At 40.3% G+C, this 16,796-nt stretch overlaps 1 protein-coding gene across 4 annotated transcripts; it reads left to right on the top strand.

Annotated features, from left to right (window-relative positions):
• The first annotated feature begins 272 nt into the window (after positions 1-272).
• Positions 273-16,431, top strand: snx9b (sorting nexin 9b). Of its 4 annotated transcripts, XM_035143820.2 has the most exons (20): positions 273-649; positions 2,625-2,711; positions 3,904-3,978; positions 4,805-4,927; positions 6,064-6,141; positions 7,143-7,305; positions 8,539-8,574; positions 10,139-10,277; positions 10,688-10,772; positions 11,064-11,189; positions 11,380-11,497; positions 11,596-11,726; positions 12,098-12,201; positions 12,300-12,403; positions 12,566-12,643; positions 12,882-12,958; positions 14,209-14,298; positions 14,529-14,643; positions 14,739-14,830; positions 15,005-16,431. In XM_035143820.2, exons 1-20 carry the CDS (start codon positions 638-640, stop codon positions 15,050-15,052), a joined length of 1,881 nt encoding a protein of 626 aa, XP_034999711.1. In that variant the 5' UTR covers positions 273-637; the 3' UTR covers positions 15,053-16,431. The 4 variants fall into 4 exon arrangements, with proteins under 4 accessions (XP_034999711.1, XP_034999713.1, XP_034999712.1 ...); XM_035143822.1 differs by lacking the exon at positions 6,064-6,141 and having other exon boundaries at positions 275-649; XM_035143821.1 differs by lacking the exon at positions 8,539-8,574 and having other exon boundaries at positions 275-649.
• Positions 16,432-16,796: the final 365 nt, after the last annotated feature.

Genomic DNA, 16,796 nt, shown 5'->3' with positions numbered 1-16,796 from the left:
CTAATAAGCAGAAACAATATCTGAGGCAGACTGATTATGTGTTATGTTATATTATAATATTGGACTTTTGTGATATTGCTATTCATGAAAATCATATTGCCATAATTATTTATATTGTTTTATCATCTAGCCCAATTTGTTTTTACATAATTATATAAAAACCCAATAAAATAAGAGTTATGTATATGAATAACATGTATATAAGAGTTTAAAAACACATGTATGATGTAATGTGAACCAGTCGCGTGTCGGAGGATCGTATGATCACACCGACGCTACCTTTCCGGTTTCCCTCCGCGGAGCAGGCGGTGCAGGTCACTCCCTCCCTCCGCTCTGTCAGCAGCCCTGCGCCGTTCAAACTTCCACTCACTCCTCCCTCCTCCTGCCTCCGTCCCGTCTTCTCCTCTCTCCGCTCCCCGGACTTTACTGGGTTTTTTTATAAAGTTAAACACGGTAAATAAGCTCGTTGTGTGTGTGTTTTTTTTTTTAGCAGCGTGTAGTCACAGGAGCGTGAGCAGCGGGAGGAGTCGCCGTGTTTTCCCCGCTCGCAGCTGAGGAGCCGCGGGGGGAAATGTCCAGCTGAGAGCCGGAGAAAGCGCAGGGCCTGTGTCTGTAATGATTGATCAAAGCTCGGACAATGGCGCTAAAGGTGAGTCCCGCTGCTTCCCTCTGCTGTTTCGCCCCGAACCCGGATCATCTGTTTCCTCCAGAGTGTGTTCCGCTGTTGTTTTTTGACGGAAAATGCGCACAGGGCAGCGGTTTGTCGCATCAGTTCAACTGAAACTCGATAAGTTTCGCATGAGGAGTGGAAACCTCCGCCCCGGTGCTGTGTAATGGACGCTAACAACATGTGCGTGCGGTAGATGTGAAACAATACATGTGCGTGTTGTTTTCTACATGGAAAATGTGTCTCATTAAGAAAGTGTCTTGTGACATTTTACTACCTCTCCACTGCGGGTCATTTCTTCCTGCGAGGAATGCTGGGAAATGTAGTTGTTGGCCTGTGTGTGTGTGTGTGTGTGTGTGTGTGTGGCTCTGTGTACAGAAGCCCTGTGTATGTGGGTGACAGTCATTATTGTTCATTGTCACAAGTGGTAGACTTGTGTAAAGTATTATACATATGTTTATATTCATTTTATAGTTTTACTAGTATCATTTTTGTATATTTATATGTTAGCATTATTAATATGTTTATATTTGTAAAAGTTCTAGTATGGAAGTGATGACTGCTGTCGTTGTTGTTGGGCCGGGCTCATTATTAAAACCTCTGAAAAACAACGACATACAGAGAATAAGTGAATGCCATCTAACTTTATTATGTGGCTTGACAGTCATAACTGTAGAAGAACACAAATAAATAGCTGTAGGTTTAATTACTTCTTTTAAGTTTTTATTTTTTCGGTACGTAATATTGCTAAAATGCTGACGTGGTGAAAACGACACTACAAGAAATCTCTTCTTCTGCGCCGCTATCAAAACAACACTTGCCAGTGACAGTAGGCTACAGCTTTTTTGGAGCAACGAAGAAGAAGGGGTTAGTGGGAAAATAATATACTTTAAAGACTACCCTAAGGAATCTGATCGGTACAGATTTGGTATTAGAACATCTCTAATTCAATTATTATTTTAGTACAATTAATATTTAACTTAATTTTATTAATAATAATATCAGAAGCCTGTGAGTATTACTATTATAATAACAGGAAATAAATGGCTGAGTCAGAGCCCTATTTGATTATTTTATTCCTGCTTCCTTCTCACCAAAGATTCCTTCCAGCCATTTTTTGAGACATATTAATTATTATACTTGTTAGAGGCATAATAACGTTTCCTTCCTTATTTAAACATCCATTCTCAGTGGATGTGCACTGGAGGCTAGTTACATATGTTAATAAGTGAGGCTGCAGAGCTGAGGCAGAAACATGTTGTTCCCGTTTGAAAAGCATTCACCTGCTCCTTTGACTCCTGGGAGGTGGCAGGAGGACACTGAACAACCTCTATGTTCAAAGAATACAAGTTGTATTTCATTTTACTGATTCATGAACAAAGTCAGATAGTCACACTCATAACTCACACTCAAAACATGGCATGCCCACTCAATCGTCAGGGTAATGACCTTGCAATTCAAAGTCATTTGAATAGTCAAATTTAAGATGAATAAGTGGCTAGGCCTAAGACTCATAATGTGATCTGTCAAAAGAGAAAATAAACTGTATTTAGAACAGTTTCCTATCTGCCTTTGCTTGGTTGAATGTATGTACGTGCATGCGTGTGGACTCTGGGGCCCTGGGGGAGGGCAGATAAGTAGATGTAGGTCTCTGTGAGAAGAACTGCAGGCTTCTGTATTAAACTGAAATAGGTAACACGTTGGTTCTGGCCTTGTTTATGGTTGATACTGGTGTCTAGTTAATAGTCAGCGTTTCAGGTGCAGGATAACTAGTTTGTCCTGTTTCACTGAGCCTTTATCCCACATTACAAGAGTTACACTCCTCAGGGGGTTATTAGGTGTTTTTTTGTCTATGTTCCCATGCACGTACATGTACAAGTATATGTTTATGGCATCAAAATAAAGTGCCCATCAAACACACAGTAAGGGTGTGTTTCTGTTTCTTGATTGTGTCCAGGCACAGGTTGTATATGACTTCACCGCTGAGCCAGGAAACAACGAACTGTCAGTGAAAGAAGGAGAGACGGTCACTATCACCAATCAGGTAAATCCATATTGATATTCTTCTACCATCCCTCTATATAAGAACACAGTACACTGTGGCCAATCACTTGTGTAAACATTAATTTTCTACTATAGACGCTTCATTCTTTTCATTAGTTACAATGGACACTGTCTCAATTGGTTGATAATTAAAAACATTTATTTGGACCTACCTGTTTCCAGATAACACTTAAAAGTTTTCGATGTGTTAGAATTTTTTTTCTTAAATTTACTTAACTTTTTAATTGGTATTATTTTACTATTAACTACTATTATATATTCGGGTTTTGTAGCGTCTTGCTCTCTTTCATATTTTTGTTATTTAAAATGTCCAGTCCTGTAAACGTCCAAGTCACATGATGTGAGGTTGTCTATAAACATTGAGTGTCACAAACGCACACAGAGGAAACAATTAACTGTGGGAGTGACCATGATGTCATTACAGACGGTGTCAACAGTTCAAAGGTCACTTATTCTGTTCTGACCTACATAGTTTCCTAATCAAAGTCGGTATTAATTCAATCTGGACCGAAAAACATGTCTCCACTAAATCAACCTACTGTTAAGGGTGTTTTTGGATATTTGGGTAACTTGGGAATTGTCAGATTTTAGTTCCAACTTCAATCTTTAAACAACTTGTAAATAGGGAAACCTGCTTTCCTTTATTACGATAATGAATTAACAGAAACACATTTATAGTAACTCGCCTACATTTTCCAGGAGAAACGTTTTTCCAGTTTCTGCACAAATGTTTATATGAAAAGCTTCATTCAGTTCTGTGCAGCTTAGTAATGGGATCAAAGCATTACCAGAAGCAGTGTGACCTTTTCTTTGCAGAACAAATTAAGCAGAAAAGATGAGCATTTTAGTTTTTTCATTTGAAGTTAAGAGATAATGTTTATTTTCCTAATTGGTGTTCTATATATTTGGTTGTATTTCAGTTTTCTTTTTCTTTATATTTATTTATAATAAAGGGTTTGATAATGAGATCTTGGAAATCATTGCATTTTTTCGGCCAACATATCGCTATAGGATATGTTTTACGCTGTAATATCAGCAGTAATAATACCAGTCTCCAAAAATCCACATTGATCAGGCTTTAATAACAAATAAACTCATATACACAAGTGTAAAACTGAATTTGGTCCGTGATGGCAAAAATGCTAACAAGTTGTGTTGCGTCTCTGTCACAGCATATCGGAGGCGGTTGGATTGAAGCACAGAACTCCAAAGGGGAGGTGGGACTGGTGCCAGAGGACTACATCGAGGTTAGTGAGACGATTGTTCCTTTGTGTTTGGTGATGATTTCACCACAGACATCACATCAGAAGTAAAGAAAACTCTGCTGTCAAGCTTTAAAGTCAAAATGTACAATATGTACTATCCCTATCAGAGCACAGATAAATATTTCCACACTGTGCTGTGGACTCTTGCCTGAAAGTAAAACGACGACAGGATGTTCCTCCTACAGAGTTTTGCTGATTCTGGTGTTTGCGTCCTGTTTTATCCAAAAAGCCCTGACGTCATCATGGAGGATATGATTCACTCAGAAGACATTCACAAAGAGACAGAGAACGAGCAAAGTCTGTTTAACAGCTCAGCTTCACTCTAAACAACTCCTACAGCAACATTTAACAGTCTAGTGTCTGTGTGTGTGTACTAGAGAGAGACCGATACCATTCTCCTGCTTAACTCTGCAAACAAGTTCACGTGGATGTGTTTGTCTGACCTGAAGTTACCTCTCCAGCTGCCCTCAGACGCTTTTTATAAGAGTCCAGATCATAGAAACCCTCTAATGACAAATACACTTGTAGCTTATGTAATTTCTTATGAAAAACATCGGGACAAGCAGCTTATTCTCTATTTCATTGCAACGTTCATATTAAATTTAATTCTGTATAAACAGAGGAAGTGAAAAAGCCAGTTTTCAAAGCCAGGGAACACTAAGGAGACATGATCACATAACCATGGAGGAATGTAGCTTAAAAAGTAATTAGATCCCTCTGGAATATCTGGATTAGTTTCTCTTTTTTCCAATGGGAAATTTAGATTTCTAATGGGACTGTTTTTGTCTTTTTGTTCTTTCGTTTGTAGTTTGGTAAACCGATCGCAGGAGCAGGAACCGCTGCACCTACTCCAAGTGTAGGAAATGTTGCAGCCCCAGACCTGACCTTCTTTGATGCCTATGCTCCCGCATCAACACCTGCACAGAACCAGGTAACACGCTCACCTAAAGAACGTACGTGTTTAGCAAACTCATACTGTTGCTTTTCAAGCGTCTGCGCTGCCGACAGACATGCCGATATCTCATAAATGCCTTGAGGGATTTTTTTTTTCAAATTTGGTACAAACGATCAGTTTGACTCAGGGATGAACTGATAATATTTTCGTCGTCAAAGGTCACTGTGCCTGTGACCTCACAAAGCACAGTTTTGTTGCCTTGTGAATGCCATATCTCAGGAACACGTCCAGTGAATCCTTTCAAATGTTGTACAAATGTTCACTTTGACTCATGAATGAACTGCGTAGAATTTGGTGGTCAAAGGTCAAGGTGTCCTTTTCGGCCTCTTGAACCTGATATATCAAGTCTGCCTTTTTGAAATTTCTGGACTCAAAGATTATCTGATTCGATTTTAGTGGTCAATGTTCAGTGTGGCTGAATATGAGAAAATGTAGATTATAACTCCACTGATAGGCGGCGGCATTGCAATTTATCGACCTATTGTCAGAGTATCAAATGAACAACCTTGCCTTGAGTAGACCAGTGCTGGAGAAGTAAGTGTGAATTTATACAGTAATTCCCTGCATGGCACTCCTGCCATGTTTCCATTCTCTCACTCAAACGTGTGTGACGGAGTGATTCTGAAGAAAAAGCAGAAGTCACACGTTAATGACGTCTGTGCAACCCCGGCTATTCTTGTGAACCCTGAGATGCAGAAGTGAGAGCTGCTGCTGTGGAAGATTGTCATCGTGGTCATTTATAGCCCAAGCAGGTTTTTAACTCAAAACAGAGAGTAAATAAGGTTGGGGAGATTATTTTTCTTGTTAGCTGGAGGTTGCACAAAAATGAGGGAAATGTGCAAAGTAAGTGGTTGTCAAGGCAGGAAATGTGTCAACCATCATCCCTCTTTCTCTCTCTCTCTCTCTCTCTCCCTCTCTCTCTCTCTCTCTCTCTCTCTCTCTCTCTCTCTCTCTCTCTCTCTCTCTCTCTCCCTCTCTCTCTCTCTCTCTCTCTCTCTCTCTCTCTCTCTCTCTCTCTCTCTCTCCCTTTCACACACAGCATCACTTTAACCCATCCCATTAACCATCACTGCTGGCGCTTTGTGATGTTGTCACCTTCTTCTCCCCTCAAGGTGGATGCTGGGGGCTTGAGTCCCCAGCCGGACACCCCTGACACCCCAGTTTCCCCTTATCTCTCGTCCCCTGATGAGGTAACCGCCATGTTGGTGGGCGTGGCCAGAGGCATGAACCCAATTTCCCCCCACACTCACCCAGCAAACCCCTCCCCTCTCCAATTGTTCTTCTTTGGTAAAATGGCCCTGACTACTCCTACCCTCCGAAGAAAGCATGATTTCATCCACCTCAGCTCCCACCTTCCTCTAAATTGTATGAATCAGCACCTCAGTCTGAGTCAGTGATTCCTATACCTCACATTTGTAATTGATTTATCACACTGGATAATCAGTCAACCACAACACATGAATTAAACCAGATTATGATGAGAATCAAATAAATATCAATAAACATCAGTTTTTTTTAATATCATCTTGACTGAGTTTTATATAAAAAATAGTCTGAATGTTAAGAAGCTGTTAAATCCATGAAATGCTGTTTCAGTGTTGTTTCTCACTGCTCATATTTGTTCATATGTCACTTGTTGCAGCAGTTTGCTTTGAAACTATTGATTTCTCTATGTGAATGTGCATTACGTTACACACAGCTCATTGTTTAGTTAGCATCAAACTAGCTGCAACCCACAAAAGGCCCACACACATATTTGGTTGCATGCCCATCCAGATAGGCTTGTATAGGGGTGAATATGCCTGCTTTGCAAGCATGGCATGGAGTTGCTTTCTCAGCCTGCAAGTACTTTAAATATTAGTGTGTTAAGACTTGAGAATGGTAGCTTTTGCTAATTAGTTTTTTTCAAATGCAATTTTCTTATTGTTTTGATGTTTTCTTGTTGCTGCATGTGATATGAAGCTTTTGTTTTAGACCACCAACCACACTGTCACCATCGAGTTGATAGATTATCTCAACAGACGCCCTGTTAGAGGCCAGCTCTACATTCTGTGTTGTGAACAGCATGTTATTTTAAGAAGACTGTCAGCTCCACATTAAACAGACCAGAATGGACTCCACTCTCTCATCTGCTTCTCCTTACTCAATCTGTCATTTCATCTCTCGCGTTTGCTCCCTCTGTCTCTTCCAGGCGAGTAACGGTAATGATCCGTGGTCGGTGTGGAACGCGGACCCCTCAGGGGGCTCCAACAACAACTGGGCGGCAAATCCAGAGGGCACCCAGACTGGGAAGAATGCTGCTGAACCCTGGGGCTCCGTACCACAGGGTCACCCTCAGGCTTACCAGGGCCCCGGTAAGGACAGCTCTACAGTTAGCAGCCATGGTCAACCCGTTAATTATGTGTCAGCAGAATAAAACCACTGCCTAGGATCTTGGGTCATTTAAAGATTCTAAAGGTTCATACTCTTGATTGTACTTCCACTACTGAGAACTACTATTCAAAACACACCATCATTGAAAACGGGAAATGAAGCCTATGCGGTGAATATTCTGAAGTATTTGGGCTTCCTCTTATTTTTGTCTCCTGTCTAATGTTTAACAGGAGGATTGAAGTTTATTCAAATCTAATATAAGTGTTTTGCTACAAAGAAAGTTAATGGAGCCTGCGTAGCAAAGGTCACACACTGTTTTTAGCTCTTGGAGTTATTGTCTTTCTGTTTGTGGGTAGTTTACTTATAGAAATTGTAAATGTGAAGACAGGACAAAGTGTGTGGCTCCAGTCGATGAGGTTATTCTAAGAAAGATTTACTACTGAGCATCAAATATTCCCAGAATTTATTTTATTCTGACACTCAGTTAGATTATGTGGCTTTTGTCATGTGTTGTACATTTATATTTGCTCAGTCAGACATCAGAGAAATTAAGTACATATCCTGTATGAGTTTTTTTTTTGTTACCACAGTCTAGTTTTTATAGGCTTGGTTTAAGGTCTCTGGATGAAAATGAAAAGCAGCTATAAAAGGTGTCTTGGTCTTATGACAGAGGACCTTTAAATTGTTTTAAAGTACTTCCATAATGTCTTTCCCTCATATATATATTTTTAACAGACATCTTATGTTCAACAAAAAGATTGTACAACCCATGTTCCACAGAGTGATATATAGGTCAAGTAGAAAAATCAACTAAAAATCTGCCTTTTTGAAGTGTCCGACTCCGATGAGGTTTGCATCATCGACCAAAATGAGAAAGAATATTCTCTTAAGTATAAAGACCTTAGTCTTAACCTGATACCAACTGAAATACCTTGAGGATACACAGGAAACCCTCTAATCTGGAACTCAAAGCGTCCAGCAGAAATACTGTGTCACTCTGCAGAGATGCTCCAGTACGTGGACAGGACCAGCCCGTCACGCTTTGGTTTTTGCCAGACGATCGGAAACGTTAGCCTCATGCATGACTCAGAAGAATAAATTACTTGACCTGTTTTTTCAATTCTCCAGTTGTTTTTGTAAAAAGAGAACAGAGGGGATAAATGGAGAGGAGAGGAATTAACAGATTTTTCCTTTCTTCCCTTTTCCTACCAAAGACATCTACCCATATCCTTACCTTATCGATTGCACAGGTATTCTGTGTGTTGCAATGGTGGAAGCTTTTTTCCTAATGTTTGTGTGTGGACTGGTACTAAGTGCTCATAAAGACTGACAGCTTCTAGCGAATGGTTTCAGGAAATGATTTGTGTCGGTAAAAAGCATGTGTGTGATGCATTTAATTTGTTGACATTAACACCGTGTTAATTTTATGATGATGATATGTGGGAAAGTGACAGTTGTGTCTCACCTCTGAAACTGAAAAAGAGTGTGAGTGGATTATGTTCATCTGACATGTTTGTGCAGTCAAATTCTCAGGAAACAGTGAAATCTTTCAGGCGTTGAAGTGTTGGTGATTAATTAGGAGTTTGTGTCACATCACGGCAGAATGAACGCTGTTCAGAGTGTTTGACAGTGCACGTAACTAAGTGCTTTGTTTAAGTTTGGAAGTTTTTAAAACTTTAAAAAACTTGTTTTCTCTGAAATTATGTTTCAGAAACTCTGGTCTTAATTTTGACCAAATCTGTGGCTCAATAGGACAACTCACATTTAAAATGTTCATTACAGCAGCAGAACATAGAGTTTTGACTTCTATGCTCTGACTTCAAATCGGATATGTGTGTCTCCCCTGTTGGACCCTGCAGGTGGATGCTGGGGTTGTGGAGGGGCTGAGTCGACAGGCAGAAATACTGACGCAGAGATGTGAAATCTTTGCAGCTTAAGTAGACCGCCAAATAGTGTATGGTAGAGGATTGTGGAGAATGAGGTCACATGATTAAAGCTTGAGTTGACTGTGAGAACTAAATCGCAAGCATCGCTCCATTTATTTGATTTTGGCTGTTGTACTGTAGGTGTAATGCTGGAGTACTCTCAATAATATAAATTATTACTTGCTTGTCGTGTATGAGTAAGAATATTTTCTCTGCTCACTTGCAGCCACATTCAGACCTTAAAACCTTGTTTTTTATGTTTTGAAAGTGCTCAGCTTCAGAGAAGGTCATACAAATCATATCTTTGTTTAGTAGCGTGTAGGAATGGAAACTGAGGATTGGTTCCACGTTCAAACCATTTCAAAAACCTTTGATTTTCTAAGATATACTTTATACGCTGCCTGCGAGCATGGATTTAACACAATGATGCATGTTCTGTATTTTCATGAGAAACTGGAACTATGAGAAAATGTAATATGACAACTTTTTAACATCAAAACAAGGGCAAAGTGCAATGTCTTCAACTAGTTGTACACACATTTATGGGTGTTGTATGTTATGCCATTAACTGAAAGAAATGTAGTGTATTTGATGGCTGAAAAGCTACATGCCAGTATCTCAGGATAATGTCTTGCTAATGCTGAGGACCAGAGAGTAAAGTTTAGCAAAGCATTTATACTTAAAAAATAAGCCTATATAAAAAAATATAAATTTTGCCCTATATCAGACTCATGCTGCAGCCCTAAGTTGTTTGTATAAGCACAATTACAAATAATCATGGTAATAGTTGGAGATATTTAATAAACAGAGCAAATGTTTAACTTGCTGTCGACTTGTGCAGCTCCTGTACAGAATGTATTTCTTTAAGTGTGCATGTGTGTGACCTCAGGAGCTGAGGATGATGAGTGGGATGACGAGTGGGATGACGTGAAGTCCAGCGGAGGATACTCGGAGTCAGACCCTGGAGACAGTGGAGCGATGCAGAGAGGTGGAGCTACCGCGACTTCAATGAAAATCTCCCTCAACAAGTAAGAGTTTGTAAAACAAGAGGATTCATTTGGTGTAAAAAAAATTGGGCCTGAAGGGAAGAAACAAAGAAAAATGGCAAAATATTTTGATATTAGTGATAAGATTAAGCTTGGATTTGAGTTTTGGCCTGAGGGAGTTTCTTGTTTTCTGAAATGTCAGTTTCTCTTGCACATTACAACTACAATGCTCATATTGTTTGGACCAGGCCGTTCTTTATCTTTTATCTCTGCTTGAATCAGCTTGAACATTCACTTGCCACAAACATTAAGGATTATACATGTTTTTTATGTATAGTGGCAGTAATTTGATACTTGTGACTTAAATATGCCACAGAAAGCTTCCTCAAACAGAGTTAGAGAGACCGGTTGACACCATCACTGTTTAAACTTTGTCTGTTCTCGTTGAGCAGGTTCCCAGGGTTCTCCAAGTCGGGGCCGGAGCTCTACCTTCTGTGCAAACAGCTCGCTAAGGGCAAAGAAAAACTAACAATCTATGTAGGTTCTCTCTAAGTATTTGTGCCAGTTGTATGCAATATATAACATCAGATATCTTTACTTGTTATATAACTGGTTGTGGTACTGTAACTTAACTTGCATGACTAAACACAATATATTTGGTTTTCTTGTCATTTTATAAATAAGGGAACTTATTTATGCTAATTATACTTTCTAGAATAGTAGCACAGCATGGTTGTAAATATGTTCCTCTTTTTGTGAGAATGATCGATGATTTAATATTAAAAGACAAATAGCAGCAGTTTTCTAAACCTAATGTTTCCTGCTCAGATGGGAGAAGTTGGTCCTGTGTGGTCTTACCCAGAAACTCAGCTCGACTGTGTTGTGGCTGATCCCAAGAAAGGCTCAAAGCTGTACGGCCTCAAGAGCTACATCGAGTACCAAGTCACAGCCAGTGTAAGTGTAACATAGCATGTGTTTTAACTGGAATTGAGCTTAACTAGAATTTATACACTGTCCACCACTAATAATTTCAAGGCGACCTTTTGAAAATGTTTATCTCCAAAGGGAGTTTTACTGTTAAAGTAATAATTTCACCAGTTTACACTACTTGCCGTCAATATAACTCCATGTTATTGGTTCGCAGACCACAAACCGAACAGTCAATCACAGATACAAGCACTTTGATTGGCTGTACGAGCGGCTCCTCGACAAATTTGGGTCCGCCATCCCCATCCCCTCTTTGCCAGACAAGCAGGTAACAGGTGAGTGCTTGACCCTATGTAAGACACATAACTAAACATTCCTGAAGTCAGCATGTAGGTTAAATCATTCATTCGTTGTTTGCTTCACTCTATTGCAGGTCGTTTTGAGGAGGAGTTTATTAAGATGCGTATGGAGCGGTTGCAGGGCTGGATGACCAGGATGTGCAGACACCCGATTGTTTCCAGCAGTGATGTTTTCCAGCTTTTCCTCACCTACAAGGATGAGAAGGTTTGATATCCCACTTCCTTCTTCCTCCTCTAGGTCTTATTTTATGTGCCTTTAAATAATATATTATTGGAGAAGTTAAACTGCTTTTCTTAAAAAAAAAAAAAAATTTTAATATATATTTTTGAACGCAAAAAACTAATATATTTTCTTCATTGTTTATTGTGTAAAATTTGTGCTTTCATATCAGCAAACAAACACAGATATGTCGGACTTAACTATATGTAACTTTCGATGGCTGCATATAGCGTGGGTCTCTTTTCATCTTAGAGTGAAGAACTCAGATGATTTGTGACCACTGAAAGTTTAGTCTAGCACTTAATTGCTGTGTTAGTTTATTTTGTGATTTAAAATGATGGATTGATTTCATGCAGGACTGGAAGACGGGGAAGAGAAAAGCAGAGAAGGACGAGACGGTGGGAGTGATGATCTTCACCACAATAGAGCCTGAGGCTGCAGACCTGGATCCTGTGGAAGTGTGAGTTGAAGCTTTGCAAACAGTGGCTCATCAGCGTATGTTTTTAATACATGCTACATTAATTGTAATGGTGTCGTACATGTGCTCCTCGTTCTCAGGGAACAGAAGTGCGAGCAGTTCAGCAGGTTTACTAAAGCCATGGACGACGGCGTGAAGGAAATCCTCACAGTGGGAAACGAGCACTGGAAGAGATGCACAGGCCGTATGTTTGCACTGCACCACACACACAGGCCAACCCTTCACTTTGTGCTGTAATTACTGTTTGTATGAATAAAAGACGTCATTATTATGTTTAGTATTTAGTATATAGTAGTTTTTTACACAGTGTTTTCGTGTTTTTTCACGTTTGATGCCCCCTACACAGCTCTGCCAAAAGAGTACCAGAGAATCGGCAAAGCCTTTCAAAACCTCTCCTCAGTCTTCACCAGCAGTGGATACCAAGGTAATGACCACAAATATTATTGAAGAGCTTTCTGCAATTGAAATTTCCCACATGTAAGCCTGGTAAGCTCGTATTTGGTAGTCGTGTCACTTTGCTGTCTTTGGGAACTCCTTCAAAACAAGCTCTATGCAGATGCAGTTTTCTCTGCAGTCGCTCGTTGTGTGGAAATCTGTTTTGAATGGAAATGACAAACAAGTCGTCTTAAGAAACAGGGTGGTGACATGTTTTAATCCCTCAGGTGAGTCAACCCTGACTGACGCCATGACAGCAGCAGGGAAGACGTACGAGGAGATCGCTCAGATGGTTGCAGAGCAGGTATGTTTAGAGTGCCTATCCATTCATCCGTTATTTACACCTCTTATTCTTTGATGTAGTGGGGGTGTTTGCTGTTGCAAGAACCAGCTGACATAGGGCGAGAGGTGGGGTACACCCTGTACAGGTCACCAGTGTATCACAGGGCCAACCAGAGAAAACCATACACGTTTTTGATATCAGGCCTGTCACGATGTCACTTTAACGATGTTTCCTTCATGTTCGTGTCACAGTCATTATTGCAATGGCCTTGTCTTCATTTTCAGCACACAACCTGTCATGTGTGTTTGGATGTACAATGTTTGTTTCCTTTCAGAAACGAGCGCTGTCAGACCTCTGGTGTCTCAAAGGTCTTGAGGTTTATTTTAGGCGTCTTTTTTTATCAACCACATTGTTGTCCCAGTTCACAACATCTCGCAATATCTGCGAACATTTCCTGCTCGCAGTCGGTGTTTACGTCCGAGCTGCGGTGTTTTAATGACCCCTTTAACCCTGCGTCCTGCACTATCAGTGGAGGGAGAAATCATGGCAGACTTATCTCTGGTGTTTCCTCGTTCTTGTTTTGACCTTTTTGGATGTGGCTTTGCTGAACGTTCTGTCTCAACAGCACTGTGTAGAATGTTGTTAAATCAATGTGGGCTTTTTGTTGTCCCAGCAGCAGGAGGAGGATTCACCTGGTAAGCTCGTGTTTGTCAGTAGAGTTGTTGGCTGTAGTTTAGCATTGCCTGTGATAGTTTACAGAATTATGAGGAAGCAATTTAGGATTCATGTCAGGAGCCAAAAGGTTTTTCTATTATCCACAGCCTTATCTGCCTTTCCTTATCTGTTGTTCTATATTCCTGCACAGAGATTTCCTTTATATATTCAAGAACAAGTGTTAGTGTTGAAGTTTAAACGAATGGACAAATGGCCTCATTGCCGCAGGTTCGGTTTCAACCCAGCGCTTTGCTGCGTGTCTTCCTCCTTCTCTGCCCAAAAGATAGAAAATGCACAAAATAAGTTTAGATTTTTGATTATGTTGATGTTTTTTATTCCTTCACCATCTCACTGTTCCCTACTTCACCGGCTGGATGTCCTTGCTGAATCTATGACCTTATGATACATGTGTTGTTTCCGCTTTGTACATAAAATTCAATTCCAATCACGTTATATTTCATTGTGTTCTTCCTCATCAGTTTTATATCTATGTATTATTCCCTCTTTAACTTCAACACCGAAAGCCTCATCTTTTAGTTTTTTTGTTCATTTTCCAGCCGAGGAAAGACCTCCACTTCCTCATGGAGACCAACAATGAATACAAGGGTCTTCTTGGATGTTTCCCAGACACCATTGGAGTCCATAAGGTACATCGGGAAATTAGTTAGTTTTATTTGAAAACACATTTATTGGGTCTACACACTGAACCTAACTTCAAGAGAAGTGGTTTTGCAGCACGAGTTGGTTGATAGGTTCAATATATATATATATCCATATCCATCCAGCGGTTGAAGTTGCATTATATATGTTAAAATGATTCTCTGTCCTTAATGCGATGTAACTCGAGTCTCATGTTCTTTTTTTTCATTTGTTACAGGCCGCCATAGACAAGGTGAAGGAGGGTGACAAGCTGGTGGCCACCAGTAAAATTACTCCTCAGGAGAAAGTGACCATGGCGAAGCGAGTCAGCACCATGTCTTACACTTTACAAGGTACCAGACTGTCTCTGAGCCAGAGGCAGTGACGCAGGGCAGTTAGTCACCAAGTGTTGCCTGATCTCATTGGTTTCGCCTCTTTTCTGCCGCAGCTGAGATGAACCACTTCCATAGCAACCGGATCTATGACTACAACAGGGTCATGCAGTTGTACCTGGAGGAGCAAGTCAAGTTTTACGAGACGGTAAAGTCGTTTTCATCGACCATCGCTCACAGTAAATTAAATTCGAAGCCAGTCAGACCTTTCTGTGGCCTGTAGACCTGCAGAGAAGCTGCGTAAAGCCTCGATACTAAACCATCTCCACCTGCCTCTGAGTTTGTATTCATGCTCGTTTCTCTTCTTCTTCTGAATCCCCAGATTGCTGCAAAGCTGAGACAGGCACACAGTCAGTTCACTACGATGTGAAAGCCGTCAGCGTCGCACTACAAGACAAGAAGAGTAAAACCCCAGCTCAACAAGCCGAAATATATTTACTTATTCTGCATTCATTTCCCTCTTTCCTTTTTAATTTAAACGTCACATCTCTCTATTTGTTTTGCTCTCACCTCATCGCCTCCTTTTTTACAGACCCAGCTCACGGTGTTACATTTGTCAGCTCAGAAGTTTATGAACAGTTTCTGAGCATGTGCAACAGCTGGAAAGGCTTCGGCACTTGTGTGCGCTTTCATTTTTCGTGGATCAGAAATGAGAGCAGAATGAGAAACACTATTTACACTCAATCCTTTCCTCTGTCCAAGGTCCAGAGCTTGGGATACAGGAAGCACACATCCGAGTTACAGTTAGCGTCCGTGAATTTTCTTCATTGCATGAGTCACACATGAGTTTTTCCTCATTCGATTCAAGTTTTGCTCATGTTATTTTAAAGCAATACTCGTTTTTTCAATCTTGATTCCATGAAAAACAAAAGGTAAAGATGCACCTGTAGCAAAACTGTTATCTGCACGATTATCTGGCGATGTATTAAAAATAAAAACCAAAGCCTTTCTCCCTCCTGTCACCAGGGGGAGCTGAATTTTAAAGGTAGGCTTGACAGCATATCACAGCTTTACTGCCCTTTTCTTCGTTTATGCAAATGTTGCCTGACATTGTTAGAAGCAGTGGAGCTTTCTTTAAAAGTCCTGGAAGAGTTGGTGAAGGCAGAGTGTGTCTCTTCTGTATGTCCACTGCCGGCAGTGCCAAGTTCTATTTCACCCTGCACTTCCTCAAAAAAGCCAACAGGAAGCTCCACCTCCTTCCTGTCTTGCTCAAGTGCCTTACCCCCTTTGAAGAAGATAGAATAAGCTTGAGTTGATAAACCCCTCACACATTTGCCCCCAGCCTGTGGACTATGATGCTGCAGTTTACAATTCAGGACAGAAGACAAAACATGCGAAAACTGACTCTCAGGTTGGGGTTGACTATTTTAAGCATTTTACATTCAAGCCAAACATCATTGAATAGATAGCTTGTGTGTGGATGGTGTCAGACATGATTCTTTTCTCCCAGATCTGATATGAAGAATATTTGTTTTATAAATGGATTGTGTCATGTATGCAAATTTTCTTTTTTGTTTTTCACCGCCCAATTTTCAATCAGTCTCTAATCTTGTTCACTCTTTGTTTTCTTACCACTTTACACATGATAAATATACATATATATAAATATATATATATATATTCTGTTGGACCTATAAGGTGCTTCTTGTTATTGAGATACTATTTTATGTATAGAAGTATTTTCAATACAGTGCAACTCAGAGAGGAGCAGAAATTCTGTTTGATTTATTAAACAATGATTTGTATTCATTGGGACTTGATTTGTTTTTTTGTGTGTGTGTTGGAAAGAAACCTCATCTTGTTCTCGGCTGGGCTCAAAGTGTAAAACACCACGCATTCTCTGATTTGTCCTCACAGTACAGCTCTTATTCGCAGCAGCAGACTCGTGCGTAGAGATGGAGAGGAATGAGAATGAGTGTGCCGCCTGTGCAAAGGGTCAAAGACTGTGTTTGTGCAGTGTTGCAGTGGAGGAAGTGAAAGAGCCCTTTTACACCACATTCATCTCCCACTGGCTTCAGGTGCAGCTGGATGTGGAGGCCACATAAAGTCACCAGGCGAGGAGATCCCCATATATAACAGACAGTACAGGCATTCTCATTTGTTTTGGGTTATTT

The sequence above is a fragment of the Hippoglossus stenolepis genome, chromosome 20, assembly GCF_022539355.2.
Source record: "Hippoglossus stenolepis isolate QCI-W04-F060 chromosome 20, HSTE1.2, whole genome shotgun sequence".
Lineage (NCBI taxonomy): Eukaryota > Metazoa > Chordata > Actinopteri > Pleuronectiformes > Pleuronectidae > Hippoglossus > Hippoglossus stenolepis.
Note: the sequence above shows the minus strand (reverse complement) of the source record. Positions and strands in the feature narration are given on the sequence as shown.